This window comes from Fukomys damarensis, unplaced genomic scaffold (genome assembly GCF_012274545.1).
Source record: "Fukomys damarensis isolate Sample0158 unplaced genomic scaffold, DMR_v1.0_HiC HiC_scaffold_21, whole genome shotgun sequence".
In the NCBI taxonomy this organism is placed as follows: Eukaryota; Metazoa; Chordata; class Mammalia; order Rodentia; family Bathyergidae; genus Fukomys; species Fukomys damarensis.
The window spans coordinates 2730789-2749724 of NW_022900933.1; the positions used below are offsets into that span (position 1 = coordinate 2730789).

General features: G+C 38.3%; 1 protein-coding gene across 6 annotated transcripts in view; it reads left to right on the top strand.

Annotated features, from left to right (window-relative positions):
• The window catches only part of Kiaa0586 (KIAA0586 ortholog), a 114234-nt gene that overhangs the window by 64887 nt on the left and 30411 nt on the right, over positions 1–18936 (top strand). For all 6 annotated transcript variants that reach the window (XM_010611214.3, XM_033766912.1, XM_033766913.1 and 3 more), the window contains 2 exons: positions 2397–2574; positions 17729–17883. In XM_010611214.3, coding sequence (XP_010609516.1) covers positions 2397–2574; positions 17729–17883 — 333 coding nt within the window. The remainder of the gene's footprint in view (positions 1–2396; positions 2575–17728; positions 17884–18936) is intronic.

The window sequence follows — 18936 nt, forward strand, 5'->3', positions numbered from 1 at the left end:
GCCGCCGGGTGATCGCAGACAGGCAGGTAGGCAGGCAGCTGAAAAAAACCCCCTCTGGGGTCCTTGGGTCCTTCCTGGGTCTGTTGTCGCGCAGGCCGGGAGCTCCCGCGCTGGCCGGGAGCTCACGCGCACGCCGCCGGGTGATCGCAGACCTCAGAGGTACTTTTTAACCTTAGTAGTAAATGTTTGGTTAGATATGAATAGATGAAAAATAAAAATAGCCTTACTTTAAAATTTTTAAAAAGTTTTATTTTTATTCTTGCATGTTTGCAGTATTCAGGGATGACGTTCGTTGTGGAGAGTTGGTGCATGCACCTGACACATCTTCATTCTTTTTTAATTAAGGCATGCTTGTGCTTCAATGATCAGAAGTCAGTGTTACAGCAGTTTTATCCAGGAATCATAGAGCTATAGTTTTCTTTCTTTTCTTTTTAAAATTCTCTTTTTTCGGTCCATTCATTCGTTTCTATTAGTACATGTTTATAGTATGCAGTGTTTCTGTTCCTTTTGAGGAATTGGTACATGTACATAATATATCTCAATTCCTCTTTTAAATCCCTTCCCTTCCTTCCTTCCCCTATAGAGTTTTATAACTGAAAAACCCTCGTGTTCTACAGTTGAAAAAACCGAAACACTTTAAAATACTTTGTGAGAATTCAATAAAAAGGAAAAAACAACTTTGTGAGGGTCATTCATTCACTTGTTCATTCATCCTGCAATCTCTTACTATTGAGTATCTACTGTCTGGTACACAGAGCCTTGGAAAATACATAAACACGAAGGAGACACAGCCCCTACCTTTAAGCAGCGTTATAGGAACTGTGAAATATTTCTGACTAATTTCTGGTAGAAATACATCTGCACATTGACCAGAGTCTCCGAGGATGTATTGAATCTCAGCCAATATCTGTTAGTTTCAAGATGCTGAGGCAGTTGGTGTTCTGAAAGAAGTGGGGTAGGAGAACCAGGGGGAGATAGAGTGCGTAGAGCAAAATTAGCACAAGTGGTAGAGAATTTCGAATGTTGAATGAAAATATTTCAATTCTGTTTTATAGTTGATAGACTTACATTGGTCAAATTAAGCCATTTTAAATGAGAAACAGGCTGGGGCTGTAGCTCAGTGGTAAAGTGCTTGCCTAGCATGCAGGAGGGCCTGGGTTCAATCCCCACCAATAAAGAAAAACAGAGAGAGGGAGAGGTACATATGGGAGCTTTTACATATTGGAATTTTAATTCAATTCTTGATTAGTAAACATACTGATTATAATATTTCCAAATTGCAAAATTTACTAGTGATTATGGCTTATAATTTTTAATATGGAAAGAAAATAGGTCTTAATTTTTGTTAGTTTTTAGTTTATTTCATATATACATGATAAACATTTTTATACTTTGTACTTTCTCAGAGAACATTACGAAATATGATTAAAATAGTCTTCAATCTGTGTCCTTAGGAAAAAATGTAATTATTCACATAGGGTAATCTTTATGTTATTTAAGGTGTATTCTCATCAGTTATTATAAAGTTCACACTGCCAGTTTCAGGCAATTTTAATTAATGAAAAATGAGAAATGTATTTTGTGTTATTCTGATTTTAAGCTGTATGAACAATATGTAATTTTAAGTTATAGTAGCATTTTTTCTTATATATTCTATTCTTAATTAGTTGGTGGTTGAAGAATGGGTAATGGCTAACTCCACAAAAATAAGATACTAAAAATAAAGCCCATCATTGGATGCCTTACTAACTAGCTTTTTAAACTTATCTTTTAGGGTATATGTGGCATAATAAGCACTTTCTAAAATACTTGTCAAGCAGTGGAGCTGTATGGATCACGTTTTGACTTGATTTTTTCCTTTTTTTCCTGTAGTACCAGGGTTTGAACCCCAGGCCCTGAGCATGTTAGGGAGGCACTCCACCATTGAGCTACTTCCCCAGCCTGATTGCCTTTTTTTTTTTTTTCTTTTTGGTATCGGGGATTGAACTCAGGTCCTTGTGCTTGCAAGGCAGGCCACCGAACCTCTGAGCTAAATTCCCGGCCCCTGATTGCCTTTTTAAAAAATTTATTTTATGTTTTTTTGTTTTTTGAGGCAAGGCTTGGAACTCACTGTGTAGCTCAGGCTGGCCTCGAACTCATGGTGATTCTCTTGCTCAGCCTTCTAAGTGCTGGATTACAGGTGTGTGCCACCACGCCTGGCTCTCTTTTTCAAATTTTGAGACAAGATGTTGCTCAGTTGCCCAGTATGGCCTTGAATGTGCAATCCTCCTGCCTCAGCATCCTGAGCAACTAAGATTACAAGCACGTGCCACTACACCAGCTTGATTTGATTTTAATGGTTTATATTTGATTTGAATGATTATAGTGGGTTTAACAGTTGTTTCAACTTTTTGAAGGACTTGGAAAACAGCATGGGTGAACTTAGTGAAGGACAGAGGCCCAGGCTGGCAGCAGCAGCAGAGAACATCTTACTGGAACAGTCACACTATGTGCAGCACTGCATTGCTAATGCAGAGTCTGTGGGTCAGCAGTGGGATCCTAAGCCAGTGTTCCAGCAGTTTGACACAGTTTCAGGTATGCAGCAGTCACTGTGTATCCGCTCTTTGAACTTGTCCTGTGCTGAAGGTGATGTATCCTGTTTTGTATTGTAATCTATAGCAGTGTTTCTAATCTGATTTGAGAAACGTATAACTTATTTTTAAAATTTAATTAATTTATTTTTTACTCATTTCTCTCAATCTTTATTTTTTATTTTTTTTCCTCATTTAGTTTATTGGTACATTTTAGGTATGCAGTACAGTTACATTCTTCATTGGGATCTTGTACCTTTACATGATAGGTCTTAGTCCTCATTTTTTCCCCTTGTCCCTGCCCTCCCTTTCCCTCTCCTTCTCTCCCTATTTACAAGCACTTTATTTCCATTTTTTCATTTTCTCCTATTTTTTCTTTTCCCTTATTACCTTTCCCCTACCCTTCCCACTTTCCCTACACCTTTAGCCCTTTTCTTCCTAATTCACATGGTCAGTTATCTCACTAGGATCTTATGTACTATTACAGTTTATTCACACCAGAGAAACTATTTGGTATTTACACATGTGTGACTTAATTTATTTCACTTAGGAGTATATCCTCAATATGTATCCATTTTCTTGTGAATGAATCTAATTTCTCTTTCTTTATGGCTGAGTAGTATTCCATTTTATAGAAAAACCACATCTTTATCCAGTTTCTAACTGATGGGCAAATGGGCTGTTTCCAAGTTTTAGCTATTACAAACTGTGCCGCTATAAACATGGGTGCACATATATCACTGTGGATATGATTCTTTTAATTCTTTTGGAAAGATACCCAGCAGAGGGATGACTGGGTCAAATGGAACCTCTAATCCCTGCTCTTTGAGGTATCTCCATATTGATTTGCATAGTGGTTTCACCAGTTTGCCCTCCCACCAACAATGGAGAAGGGTTCCTTTCTCCCCACAACCCCGCCAACATTTGTTATTGTTTGATTTGATAGCAGCCACTCTTTATGGGGTGAGGTGGAATCTCAGTGTTGTTTTCACCTGCATCTCTCCAATGACCAGTGATGTGGAACATTTTTTCATATATTTACTCACTGCTTTTACTTCTTTGTCTGAGAAATGTCTGTTTATTTCAGAAGAGAAAGAAATTAAAGCAATAAAGATAGGAAAGGAAGAAGTTAAACTGTCATTATTTGCTGACGATATGATACTCTACATTGAAGACCCAAAAAACTCCACCAAAAGACTTCTAGACTTAGTTGACACTTTTAGCAGAGTAGCTGGATACAAGGTCAACACCCAAAAATCAATAGCCTTCGGGTACACAAATAACAGACTCACTGAGAGAGAAATTAGGGAAATTCCTTTCACAATAGCATCCAAAAAAATGATCTAGGAATCAATCTAATTGTGGCGGTCCAGCCGTCACAACACGAACATGCCTGAGTCGGGGAGTGAGGATTGAGAAAGGAAAGAACACTCAAACCTGAGCGGAGACGAAGAGAAGTCTGATTTATTTCACAGAAACAGCTCCTTTTATAGGTTCACATCAACAGGAAGCACCAAGCAACTATTTGTATCTTTTATGCAAAGACCGGATTGTCTGACTCTTTGCAAAGAACATCAGATCTTTGGCTGTCTCCTTGAGTTTCTTCCGTTGCAGCAACAAGTTTAACAAGCAGAGTCCTAGAATGTTACAGATTGTATCAATGCCTTGAGTGTAGAGGTGAAGAAGTTTCCTTTTAAATGTCAAACTCCTAGAGGGCCACGGCCGGGCTCCCACATATCCCCCTTTTTATTATATTTAGAGCAGGGACTTTCCCAGCTCAGCAGAAAGACTGTGCCTGTCTTAGGTGAGAAATGTCCAGAGAAATCCCTTACCCGTCATCAAGCCATGAGAATTCTGATACTCATGCTCTGTCTTAGGTTGGATATTTCTCTACACTTCTCTTACCCGTCTTTGACTACCAGCCTCTGCAGGGGTTAGATCATAGGTTGTGGAGGCTTGACATGTAGATTTCTCTACCTCTATCAACATCTGTAACCCTTGATCTTCATACTAGGACTCATTAATTGTTACAAACATCATCATGTAGAGAGGTTGTCTCAAAACCATCACAGAATGAAAGGAAGTCATCATTTTGAGAATATACAATTGGTCAATTTACAATTAAAACAGCTGTTGTTATATTCATTATCAGTTTCATAAACAATCTCTATATCTCACCAATAACATATAAGGAGGATTAACACAAGACATTATCTTTTTTCTTTTGTTCTTTGACTTGAGATAACACAGTATTTATGGTGTTTCACATATTAAAAGTCTCTATGTTAAAAACATTGAAATTAAGGCTAGTAACTTTGACATTTGACCATAAACATATTTCTCCCGATACAGCAATAAGTTTCCAAATGTTTGAGAAAACCCTGAATTTTTCCACCAAAGTAAAATCCTGCAGACAAGTTCAAGTCCAAATGACTAGTCCAAAAACTTTTGAGATGTGTCATTAAATGGTCTTTCTTGAGGTATAGTAACATAACACCTCTTCTATAAAATAGTAGTACTGCCTATTTCTGTTTCTTCTCCACACAAAGGTAATGATTGTGAAGGTTACTGTCCCATGATATTGGACGTAGACTTGTCAGGATGATCCACATGATGAACCGATCTCTCTGGTAACCATTGAGCTCCATCATGTTCCTGTGAAAAAACACAAACATATCCTCGGGCGCATATTAAAATGGGGTCAGGTCCATACCACTGACCAGTTAAGGGATCTCTCCATTTTACCAAGGTATATGGAGAACCTTGTGGATGCCAGAATCTTTCTGCTGCTGAATGGCCATGCTTATCAATTTGCAAAAAATTTAGAATATAAATAGCATGATTTAAATAATTTCTGGGTGAGGAGGGATATAACTCCCCCTTTTTTATTTTTAGAAGTTGCACTTTTAATGTGCCATGAGCACGTTCAACTATTCCTTGTCCTTGAGGATTATAGGGAATACCTGTAATATGCACAATATGCATTTGTTGGCAGAATAGTTTGAAGGCCTTACTAGCATATCCAGAACCATTATCTGTTTTTATTTTTTGAGGTACTCTTAAAATGGAGAAACAATATATACAGTGAGCAATAACATGTTTAGTAGCTTCTCCTGTTTGAGCTGAAGCAAGAATAAATCCTGAAAAAGTGTCAACAACAACATGTACATACCTTTGTTTTCCAAACTCCATTACATGAGTAACATCCATCTGCCATAGTTGATTAGGAAGCAAACCTCGAGGATTAATACCATAATGTGGAACAGAAGAAAATTGAGGGCAAGTGGAGCACTGTTTAACAATTTGTCGGGCAGCTTCTCGAGGAATCTGAAATTGATATCTAAGAGTACGACTACTTTGGTGATGGAGTTGATGAGATTGACGAGCTAAATCAATTTTAGAAAGGGCAATAAATTTTGTGGAAACATCAGCAAGATGATTTCCCAAAGACAATGGACCGGGTAAAACAGTATGTGCTCGAATATGTCCAATAAAACAAGGAAGAGAACGATTATGAATATAATTTTGTACTTGAATAAAAAGTTGTTGAATCTCTAAATTACTGGTATTAATACAGGCCACAGTTTCTAAAGAAGGAAGGGCTTTAGCCAAATACTGACTATCAGTATATAGATTAAAAGAAACATGGGCAAATTCCTGAAAAACAAAAAGAATGGCACGCAATTCAACTACTTGTGCCGAAGTGGCAGGTGTTGAAAAAACCTTTTCATGACCATCAATAACATAAACAGCTTTTCCATTAGAGGATCCATCAGTGAAAATAACAATGGCATCAGGTATAGGTTTAAATGAAATAATTTTTGGAAAAATGAAGGATTGAAGGTTTGCAAATTGTAACAATTTATTAGGTGGATAATGAAATTTAATTTGGCCTGAAAAATATGCAAATGCAATAGCCCAGGAATCACAATTCTGAAACAGCCAATCTAATTGTTTTCCTGTAAATGGAATTACAATAATGGAAGGTTCTAAACCAAAATATTTCCGAGCATTACATCGGATTGATTGAACAAGTTGGGCAACAGCTTCATAATAAGGTTGTAAATTTTTGGCAGGTGAAACAGATAAATGTAACCACAATAAAGGTCCATTTTGCCACAAAACAGCTGTAGGGGAATGTTTGGTTAGAAAAATAAAAGCTTCTAAGGGTTTTTGATAATCAAAATAAAATATCTGTTGATTAGAAATGGCTATTTCCACCTTTTGAAGAGCCAATCGTCCTTCATATGTGAGGGTCCTGAGGGAGGAAGGATCAGGATCCCCTTGCAAGATATCAAATAAAGGTTTTAATTCTCCGGTAGTTAATTTTAAATAGGGACGTATCCAATTTATATCTCCCAATAATTTTTGAAAATCATTCAAAGTTTTCAAATTATCTTTTCGAATCTGTAACTTTTGGGTAAATATTTTTCGAGGATATAGCTGATATCCCAAATATGAAAAAGGAGACTCCTGTTGAATTTTTTCAGGAGCAATAACTAACCCATAATCATTTAAAACCTTTTGTAAATAAACAAATACAGTAAGCAATAATGATTCATCTTCATTTGCTAAGAGAATGTCATCCATATAATGTATCATATAAACAGAAGGATACCTTTGTCTAATACAGGAAAGAGCCTGCGCTACAAACTTTTGACATAGGGTAGGGCTATTTGCCATACCTTGAGGCAAAACTCTCCATTGGTACCTTTGCATAGGTTCCTGGAAATTAATAGAAGGGACACTAAAAGCAAATCGTTTACAATCTGTAGGGGCTAGAGGTATAGTATAAAAACAATCCTTTAAATCAATAACTATTTTAAAAGTATTTCTAGGTATTGCAGAGGCAAGGGGAAGACCAGGTTGTAATGCTCCCATGATTTCCATAGTTTCATTAATCTTTCTTAAATCTTGCAATAATCTCCATTTACCAGATTTTTTCTTTATAACAAAAATAGGTGAATTCCAAGGAGAGACAGACGGTTCAATGTGGCCTTTATCTAATTGTTCCTGCACTAACTGTTGGGCAGCTGTTAATTTCTCACTAGGTAAGGGCCATTGGTCAACCCAAACAGGTTTTTCATCTTTCCAGACTATTGGATCTGCATGGGGTGCAGGCATGTCAATGACCCCTAGGGAAAATATCCCAGGCCTTGTTTAGGAGGATGAGCTGACGGAGTCACAGGAAATTGAATTCCTTGACCTTCCTTTCCTAAACCAACATTAGGCAAAAATCCTTGATCAAACATTTGATTAGAGACCTTTTGATTAGGGCTATATAAATAAACTCCCATTTGTTGCATGACATCCCTTCCCCATAGATTAACCGGGAGGCCAGGAATAACATATGGTTGAAAAGTCCCACAATGTCCTTCTAAATCACTCCAATTTAATATATCAGTACTTTGTTTAGGATTTCTACTTTGACCAATGCCTTGTAATTGAGAGACAGTCTCCTGCAAAGGCCATGTAGAAGGCCACTGGTCAGCAGTTATAACGGAGACATCAGCACCAGTATCTAATAACCCAATAAAAGATTTTCCTTGAATTAACAGTTTTATCTCTGGCCTATTGGCTCCAATAGATTGCCATAAGGTCCCTCTCCTGCTAGCATCTCATAAGTTGCATTAAGTTCTCCTTGCTGTCTATTCAGGTGGTTTTGGCCAATTGAATTATAAAATCTTTAGTTACTACTAGTCAAAACTTTTGCAGATCAAAATTAACAGATCTCTTGTAGAATTAGGGTTAAAGGAATGAAAGCTCTTCTTGACTCTAAAACTTTTTATAACAGACTTAAAACCAACAAGCAAGCATAAATACTTTCCATAAACATTCTCTACATACTTAGGTAAAGACAAGATGAACATTCAAAAACCTTTCATGTTAAAAGTACAACTCTTACTTATAGCTTTCCTAATATTTTTTTTATCTCATTTATTATGAACCTTCCATAACAAACTTCAGCTTAAAATGTCCTTTTTCTGCTTTTAGATTGTTACATCTTAAAATTTGACTGGCTGCCAATAGAACAGTATTAATCTAAAAGAGCAAGTTAAACCTATAATCGCATTTTAATCATTTGCACAAGAAGTGTTACCAAAACTAGTTTTCACTAACAGCTGACTGTCGCAGAGCAGAAGTTTGAGCAACTCCTAGGCTGGAGCAAAAGAGGCCAAACAATATAAGACAAAGACTTATGAAAACCAAACCGAAAGAAGAACCAGGGACTCTGTCGGGGAATCTCCTTAATCTCCTCTTCCGAAACCAGTACCAGAAGAACACTCTCGACCAGAGGGTCTTGAGGAGGGGAAAAAAATCAACCTCCCTCCCCATAAACAGAGAGACAAAGTTCCTACCAGAAGGGCAAAGGACCTCTCTGGCCCCTGCTGTGGGGAGTCCACTAGCACGTCTGCCTGGACCTCCCTCCCTGCCTCCAAAATGATCCGGATCACAAATTACCAATTCAGACATTAACAGGAAAAGAAAGACACTGAAGCAAAGAAAAGGAAACCAAGGACGAACTATTTCTACAAATTCTAATAAATTACACAATTGCTGGTGCCCTACTCTAGCACCACCAACACACAATAAATCTTTAAGCATATATACAAAAAGCATGCAACTCTTGCCTGCTCCCATTTTTAATATTTACAAGAAAACTCACCGCTCCTCTTTTGCCTTCCTTTTGAAGGTCCTCTTCTTTCTTTTTGACGAGATCTCCTTTTATTCTTTATCCAGCGGTGTCCTTCACTGAATCCCTCGATACTCAGGTCCCTGTTCTTCAAGTACCTGTTCTTCAGGTCCCTGTTCAGGCGCCACTTGTGGCGGTCCAGCCGTCACAACCGAACATGCCGTCCTGAGTCGGGGAGTGAGGATTGAGAAAGGAAAGAACACTCAAACCTGAGCGGAGACGAAGAGAAGTCTGATTTATTTCACAGAAACAGCTCCTTTTATAGGTTCACATCAACAGGAAGCACCAAGCAACTATTTGTATCTTTTATGCAAAGACCGGATTGTCTGACTCTTTGCAAAGAACATCAGATCTTTGGCTGTCTCCTTGAGTTTCTTCCGTTGCAGCAACAAGTTTAACAAGCAGAGTCCTAGAATGTTACAGATTGTATCAATGCCTTGAGTGTAGAGGTGAAGAAGTTTCCTTTTAAATGTCAAACTCCTAGAGGGCCACGGCCGGGCTCCCACATCTAATGAAAGTAGCAAAAGACCTCTACACTGAAAACTATAGCACTCTGAAAAAAAGAGATCGAAGAGGATATAAGAAAATGGAAAGATATCCCCTGCTCCTGGGTAGGAAGAATCAACCTAGTGAAAATGGCCATACTACCAAAACTGCTATATAGATTCAGTGCAATGCTGATTGAAATTCCAACACTATATTTCATAGAACTAGAAAAAAGAATCAAAAAATTCTTTTGGAACCATAAGAGACCTGGAATAGCAAAAGCCTACCTAGGCAACAGAGACATGACAGCGAGTATAACAATCCCCAACTTGAAACTATACTACAAAGCCACTGTGCTAAAAACAGCATGGTACTGGCAAAGAAACAGACCTGAGGATCCATATAACTGTTTTTAGATGGAGTTTTAAAAAATTTCTTTGCTACAAAGTAGTAACTTTTTCTGTTGTGCATATAGTTGTATTTTCCCAAATGTCATTCATGTATCACTGAGGGTACTGGCACCATTGTGATACACAAGATAATTTTCTTCATAATACACTTTACAAATATTTAATGGAGATACTTTTTTGGTTTTTTGAGAGAAGAGTCTCAGGCTGTCCTTGAATTCATAATCCTCCTGCCTCAGCCTCCTGAGTGCTGAGACTGAAGGCCTGAACCTAGCATATAGAAGAATTTAATATATACTAGAAAGTGTAACTAGCCCATCAAAACTGACCTAACATCTTGTTTAGACAAGGCGTGTTCAGGGTGGTATGGCCATAGACACGTCTTGTTTATTACGTGGTTCATTTAGATAATACTGTAGAAATACGCTTTATTTCAGATTGATTTTCAGATTACTGTGTTCAGTGCCCTCAGGACTATTGTAAACTTCCCTTTCTTCATTAACGCTTTGGAAATTACCTGACACTAAAATATGTAGTTAGTTCTTATCATTGGTGGTAGTTACAGCGTGTGAAGTCACCATCAATATGTTAGCAAGTATCGAGCCGTCGTTGCTCAGTGAAGTAGAATGTTAGGGTCTCACAGTGTCTGGTCCTAACATTGTTTTCAGTTGATCAGTACGTAACCTGGTTTAACGTATGTTTCTGTTAAAGACCTCTTAGTTGATGTATGGTGTTGATTCACGTCTGAATGCACAGCGACAGCACTGTACTCCATGCCTGAATGCAGCTTCTGTGACACACCTGTCTTCTGCACAGGGTGCGTCAGTCTTCGTTCGCTGCAGAGTGTATCGGTGCTGTTAAAACGCACACACACATGTGCGCGCGCACAGCTCTACAGAAATCTGGCTTTAGATTCCTGTGAAGGGGCTGGGGATGTAGCTCAGTGGTTCTGCTGCCTGCCTCGCAAGCGCAAGGTCCCGAGATTGGTCCCTGGCACCACCCCCAAGATACTAGGTGCCTGTGAGGGTTGCTTGTTTGTGGTGTGAGAGCTGAAATAAGAAGCAGAGTGTCTCCCTCAGCCAGGGCAGTGTGTGGTCAGCAGTTCCATTCCTCTGCTCTGCATGTCCACGAACAACTGCAGACCTTGGGCTTACAAATACATTTTAGTGAGCAGATAAATGTGTGCATGCAAACATTTTGCAAACTAATAAAGCTTGGTTATATTTTTATTCCTAGGTTTTCCATGCCTGTTGTTATATTTCTTGAGTGAAAAGAAGCTTCCACAGCTGTGCCTAGAAATTAGCAAAGGAAATGCCCGGCGTTAGAAATCATTGGTGGATTTAAAGGATTAGTTTTATACTGAGTGAATACCTTATATTCAGAATTGAGAGAAATTCAAGGCTGAGTTTTCCATGGGAGTAAATTATTTCTTATTTTATGCATATAGAGTATTAAATGTTTTAATTAGTACCAAATGTCGTCCAACTGCACATGTTGCAGTTAACGGAATTTACACTAGGTGGCCCTTGCAGATCACTTGGTACTTGGGAAGAGCTAGATGTGTGCTTGTTGCATTAGTACAGAATACAATCTGAGAGAATGTAGCCTCCCCAGTGTTTCCTTACATCTCCCGTGACATCCAGCACATTCCTTATGGTACGGTGCAATTTTATGTCTTGTTTTTCCTCTTCTAAAATAGTTTTGTACTGTAAAAGAAAAACTCATTTTTGTTACTACTGCACACGTTTACAGTACACACGGAACGCATTCGTCGTGTGGAGTTGGTGCATGTGCCACACGGCATCTTGGTCCTTTCCATTTTTCCTTTCGTTCCTGTCCCTGCCCTTTCCCCGCCATTCTCAATCCCTCCTCATCTGCAAGAGATGTGTATTTGTAACAGTAAGTACATTGTATGTGTTTAATTGGAAAGCATAAGTAACATAGCTTAACCTCAGACTGAACACATGAAACAGTACCAACGGTGTGGTGGCGCACACCTGGAATCCCAGCACCTACGAGGCTGAGGCAGGAGGATCCCCACAGCTCAGGGCCAGCCTTGGCTACATAGTGAGCTTGAGGACAGCCTGCAATGCAAAGCAAGATCCTGCCTTAAAAAAAAGGCAGTGTAGCAGAGGGGCTGAGAATCTAGGCTTTCAGAACTGTAGAAATAAAGTTTAATTCTAATTCTCGTATCTTTGACCAAAAACTTCATAACTCTGAATTCAAATTTCTTCATCTGTCAAGGGGGGATATTAATTTATTGCTGTATAACAGATCACCCCCAAATTTAGCAGGCGATGGCAACAAACCTTTGTTATCTCACCCACCTCTGAGAGGGATAAATCCACTGCTGGCCTGGCTGGGTGTTCTCCCAGGGTTCCTCCTGATTGGCTGGGGCTGAGGTCCTCTGCATGCTGAAAAGAAGTCCATATTGGGGGCGGGGCGGTTACAGGTCAGCTGGAGCTGGAGAGGGCATTTGGAAGGACTTCGAGCTGAGAGGAGTCCCGCTTGGATTGAGCTCTGAAAGACTGAGGTGAATATGGAGTGAGACAGGTGACAAAGGCAAGAAAGAGCAAGTATTTAGTCCGTTAGAGGTCAGGACGCAGTGATACTAAGCTGTGGGTGCAACAGTGAGCAGAAATCAGGTCATAAAATAACCTCACGTAGTATATCAGGGACTTTTAAAAATTATTTAAGATGATAGGATCCATTTGTGCACAAAATAGGAAATAATGCCAATCTTACTTTTTATTTATTCTCTTGAAAAATTCAGTCTTGGATTTCTATCACTTCTGAATGTCATGAGATTCATGAATCCATTAAGGATTATGATTAAAGGAGTAATAGGATCATATAACTGTCTATTTACAAGGTCGTTTAAGGTGTAATGGGAAGGATGCCCTGGAGGGTTTAAGACTGGAGGTGCGGAGCCTGGTTAGACAGCTTTAAAGTGTGCCTGGTGAGGCGTTATTTGGCAGTGAGGATGTATGAAAGGGAGATTTGAGAGACAATTAAGGAAATAGACAGGACATGGTTTAGATATGAGAGGTACCAAAGAAACGGAAAGAAACGCCCAGGTTTCTGGCTAGAGTGATTAGATAGACGGTCACCCTTTCACCACGAGACAGGGATCACAGAGGAAGGACCGACTAGGGGGACAGAGGATGCGTGGGGTTTTATGTATTTGCGGTTCCTGTGGATGGTAATGCAGTGGATAATCTAGTAGATGAGCCAGACAAAATACTGCCCCTGGTGCTGGTAATTCGGGTGAACTCGTCCTCTGAATTTATTCTTCTCTGAAAGTATGCTGTTGTTGCTTTCCCATTGCAGTAAGGTTCTAGACAAGTAAAATTGGGGATTTCAGATGATGGTAAATAAAATTTGTCTATAATCAAGCAATACTTATCCCTCTTATAGTAGCTTACCTTACATTATATAAACAAGATACTTAACCAGCACACTTTTTAGCAGTGATACCGCAAATTCAGCATTGATATGACTGCTGTCATGGAATCTTTTTGTTTTTGTTTTTGTTTTTTTGAGACAGGGTCTCACTGTGTGGCTGAGACTGACCTGGAACTCACTGTGTAGCTCAGGCTGGTCTCAAACTCACAGTGATCCTCCTGCCTCAGCCTCCTGAGTGCTGGGATTACAGGCGTGCGCCACCATGCCTGGCTTGTCATGGAATCTTTTACTGAACCCTAATTAGTAGGTTAGAGACTTGTCATGTGCACTCTGTGTAATTCTCTGATGTTACCTGCCTACAGTTGCTCTTACAGTGATGTGTAACCTTGAGCAAGGAAAGGATTTTATCTTGTTCACTATTATATCTCTGTCATCTAGCAAGGTGTGTAGTGTGTAGCACACAGTAGCTACCTGTTAACTGGTAGGGTGTTGTGTGATTTGGAAGTTATTATACACATCCTTCCCCTGCATATTTTGCCTTATCCCAAGTAACCCAGGTTAAAAATCACCTGTGACTTTACTGTTATTTTTCTTTTCATGTATAATTATATGGATATACACAATATATATGGTGTGCACGATTACTATTATTTTATAATTTGGGATGCATTTCTTGCCTACATTTTGTTTTTGCCTGGTAAACCTTATAGGCAAGTGTAAGGTCCTGAGTTCAACCCCTGGAACAAAAAAACAAAACAAAACAAAACAAAACAAAACAAAAAAACCAGTGTCCCACTGTGTAGTTCAGGCTGGCCTTAAACTCAGTATGCACTATGGAGCCCATGCTGGCCTGGAACTCACAGTGATCCTCCTGCCTCAGCCTCCCAAGTGATGGGATTACAGGTGTGGGCCACCACACTCAGTTTAAATTCATTCTGTTAGAGTGATTGTATAAAAACATATGGTGCAGATTTTCAGTAATTTAGTTAGTTGCTTCTCTACTGATGAGTAACAATGCTAGAATAAATAAATAATCTGCACACTTATCTAAGATAGTTTATACTTCCATGGAACAGCTCCTCAGAAGTAATTATTGGCTCTAAGTTCAAATGTAGCTATCTTAAACATTTAAACCTGTTTCCTTGAGTCCTTTCCTTGATTTCTTGAACTTGTATTATAGCCTTCTTTGGAAAATTTTTGTCAGTTGAGATATACAGATACATTTCTGACTACTAGTGCATTTTGCTCTTTTCTTTTTCCCATCTGTTAGGTTCTAAATATTTGGTCACTTTTTGAGCTATGTCTATATTTTAAATGTTTTCTAAAATTATTTGTATTGAAAATATCTTTTCCCAAGCCTATATTTTATTCATTGACATTGTTTGTGTTTTTTGCTAGGTGAAAAAATTTTTTACATAGCTCTATATTTCTTTTTTTTATTAATTTTATTGGTACATTTAAGGTATACAATATAATGACATTCAGCATTGGAAATCTGTACCTTTACATAACCCATCTTGGTTCTTATTTTTCCCTATTCCCCTGCCCTCCCTTCAACTCCTCCACCCTCCCTATCTACAAAGACTTTGTTTCCATTTTTTCTTTTTCTCATATTAATTCCAATTCCTTCTTTCTTTCCCCCAACCCTCCCACTTCCCCTTCCTCTTTCACATTATCTATTATACCTTTTAGTCCTTATTTACACTTTCAGTTTCTCACACTAGACAAATTATTTGGTATTTACATGTGTACTATTTATTTTATTTAAGAATATTGCCTCAATGTGCATCCATTTAGCTATAAATGTCTCTAGTTTCTCATTCTTTATTGCTGAGTAGTACTCCATCTTATTAAAAAACATTTTCTTTATCCAGTCTACCGTTGATGGGTAATTGGGTTGCTTCCAAGTTTTAGCTGTCGCAAATTGTGCTGCTATGAACATGGGTGCACATACATCACTGTGGTATGATTCTTTTAATTCTTTGGAGAAGCTACCCAGCAGGGAAATAGGTTCAAATGGGACTTCTAATTCTAGGTCTTTGAGGTATCTCCATATTGATTCCACAGTGGTTGCACCAGTCTGCACTCCCACCAACAATGAGGAAGGGTTCCTTTCTCCCCACAACCCCACCAACATTTGCTATTGGTTGATTTCGTGACCGCAGCCATTCTTTCTGGGGTGAGGTGGAATCCCAGAGTTTTCATCTGCATCTCTCAAATGACCAGTGGTGTTGAACAATTTTTTCATAAGTTTATTTGCTGCTTTTACTTATTTGTCTGAGAAATGTCTGTTCATTTCAGATGTCCATTTTTGAATTGGGTCTTTACATTTGGAGGTCTGATTTTTTAAAGTTCTTTATATAATCTAGATAGTAGGCCTTTGTCTGAGGAGCAGGTGGTAAAATTTTTTTCATCTTGGAGTTTTTAGGTATGTACCATAGGATCAGCAGAGTGTTTTTGTTTATTTGTTTGCTTTTGTTTTTGTTTTTCCAATGTGGGGATTAAATGCAGGGGGCTCCTGCAGGCTAGGACAGTTCTCTATGGCAAAGCTGCACCCCCGTCTATTTTTATTTTTTCATTTTTAGATTAGGTCTCACTGAGTTGCCCTGGCTGACCTCATACTTACTATCCTGTCTTGCTTATCCTCTCAAGTAGCAAGGAATATAGAGTGTGAGTGTCTTCTTCCCCTTCCACATAGGTGCTAATTCATCTTTCTTAAGTTGTTTGCCAGTCATTGGAAAATGTGGAACAGGTGACAGAAGGCCTAGGAAACGGCATATCAGAATGTAAGGAAGTAAATATAAATCTGGGGCATTAGTTACTCTAAATAATGGGTATTACCATTATTTAAATTAATTTTATGTTATGCTAGATAAATGAAAATTAACCAGGTAGTATTTTTGATAAATGATTTTATATAGATTGAATACTATAAAAGTAAAAATTAAAACTCAGTGGATATATTTTGCTTTATACAAACTCTTTAGAGCCTAGTTTAACATTAAAGATGAGAGTACGATTATACCTAGAAATTGGCAATTGTGAAATTTCAATTAAGGTGATTGCCTTTAAATGTAAAATATCTGCAGTGTCTTTAAAATATTTTATTAAAACAATTCAGTTTACAAGTAACTCGTCGATTTCTGTTGGTTAAAATGAGATATATTCTGTTCTGCTGTGTTTAAAAGGTGGCCATTAATTGGGAAATACAGAATTTCTTAGAAGTATTTTAGGGAGAACATGAAATTGAATCAGAAGTGGGAGTTGGAGGATGCAAGTTTAAATTTCTTTGTGCCTTGTACTATTCCTTTAATTTTTTATTTTGCTCTGTGTGTGTGTGTGTGTGTGTGTGTGCGCGCGCGCGTGTGTTGGGGATCAAACCTAAGGCCTCACAAACACTAGGTAAGTGCTGTACCACTGAGCCACATCCTCAGCACACTTTTTGATTTTTTCAGTGAAAGTTTATAATAGTATCTGATGTATCTTACAGATGGTTGTGGAGTTCAAACTACATGAGATAATGTACATTTATGAAAGTGCTTGGAGTATCAAGTGCAATAAAAATATACAGTGATGTTTTTATTAGATACATAGAAGTCTCTACTTTTTTATTGATTTGATTGAGATGCCATTTAAATGAGAGAAGAAGGATTCTGACAGTTGAAGAAAAATATCTACAGAACAGGGCTAAGTAGTACCAGCATTTTCTAGAGAGGAAATGGCCCTTTTCTTTAAGATTACATTTCAGAGGCTGGGGATATAGCTCAATAGCACAGCACCTGACTGGCAAGTGCGAGGTCCTGAGTTCAATCCCTGGTACTTAAAAAAAAAATTACATTTCAGATAGTGTTATATTGACTCTTATGACAGAAAAGGTAAGCAGGAGTAGTTTTTGGGGTTTGGTGTGTAGGAAGGGTATGGAGAGGGTGTGGGGGAACTTGTTGACAAACTTAGAGTATCCCATGAATGTTTTTAACATACCTTTTGCATTCTTTATGAGCTTTGGTTTCAATTTCAACAAAGGCTTGAGATCAGGTGTTTTTGGTTGAAGTACATTGCTCTTTCTATTCTAGTTCAGGTGAAGCTGAGCTTTGGTAGCTTTAGTCAATTACTTGTTCTTTTTCTAATCAGTTTATTTCAGTCGTTGCTCACGTGTTTGCTAACAGGTGGTGTTTATGAAGATTCCTGTGCTAGTCCTGGCCCGATGAGTTTGGGGGAGTTGGAGTTGCAGCCACATTCCAGTGTCGTCCTTCCTGCAGCACTTCTGAGGACACGAGGAGGTGATGTTCGTTTACCAGAAGCAGCTGAAGATTTTTCTCAGGTACTAAATTCAGAGCATTTTCACTTGACTGAAATAAGAATGGTCATAGTATCGCATTTTCAGTGATGCACTGTCTAAAGCGTAGTCTTTGGAGTCAGCCTCAAATCATGCTTCCTTTCTTTATTGACTCAATTCTGAATATGAATCTTAGCCAATATCTAGCTGTGCCCTTGCACACATTCCTAAGCCTTTCTAAGCCTAAATTTAAAGATGAAAAATCTTCAAGTTAAATATTAAAAATAGCATAGATAAGATGTTTGACATCGCATTCAGTAGCTGTTATCATTTATATCTCTATGATATCTCTATGTTGTACCTAGCTCGGTTATTTGCACATAGTAGGTATTCAGTAAATATTTATCACATTAAAATTTATAAAATGTGTTCCATGAAAACACAACAAATATCATAATGATGATGGCGCCCCATGGCCCATGAAATCTTGTTTTCTAAGATATTCATTTAAAAAATGCTCATGTTATAAATACAGTTTTGTGTTCGTGTAGTGGCAAAGGACTTCTCATTGTGGTTAATTTATTCAGTAATTATTCATTGCATGGATCACACACTACTGCATAGTGTTGAGGAAAACAAAAAATATGTAAGATAAAGATTGTATATGGAACACACCATTATATATGGCTCAGTGTTACTAAGGTGCAACCAAGAAGAAATTAGGAAAAGCTATTTAATAATGAATAAACATGTGTTAATAACTTTTACATAAAAAAAATAGTTTCATGACCATGAGTCAGGCAACAGTTTCTTAGATATCATGCCAATACAATACAAATGAGCCTTGCCTCCAGAATATACTGTAAAAAGAACTCTTAGGGTCAGGCATGGTAGTGCACTCCTGTAATCCCAGCACAGGGGAGGCTGAGGCAGGAAGATCGCCATGATTTTTAGGCCAGCCTGGGCTACATAGTGAGTTCAAGGCCAGCCTGAATTACATAGTGAGACCCTGTCTTAAAAAACAAAAAAACGGGCCAGGGATTTAGTTCAGTGGTACTGCCGCCTACCTGGTAAGGGCAAGGTCCCAAGTTTCATCCC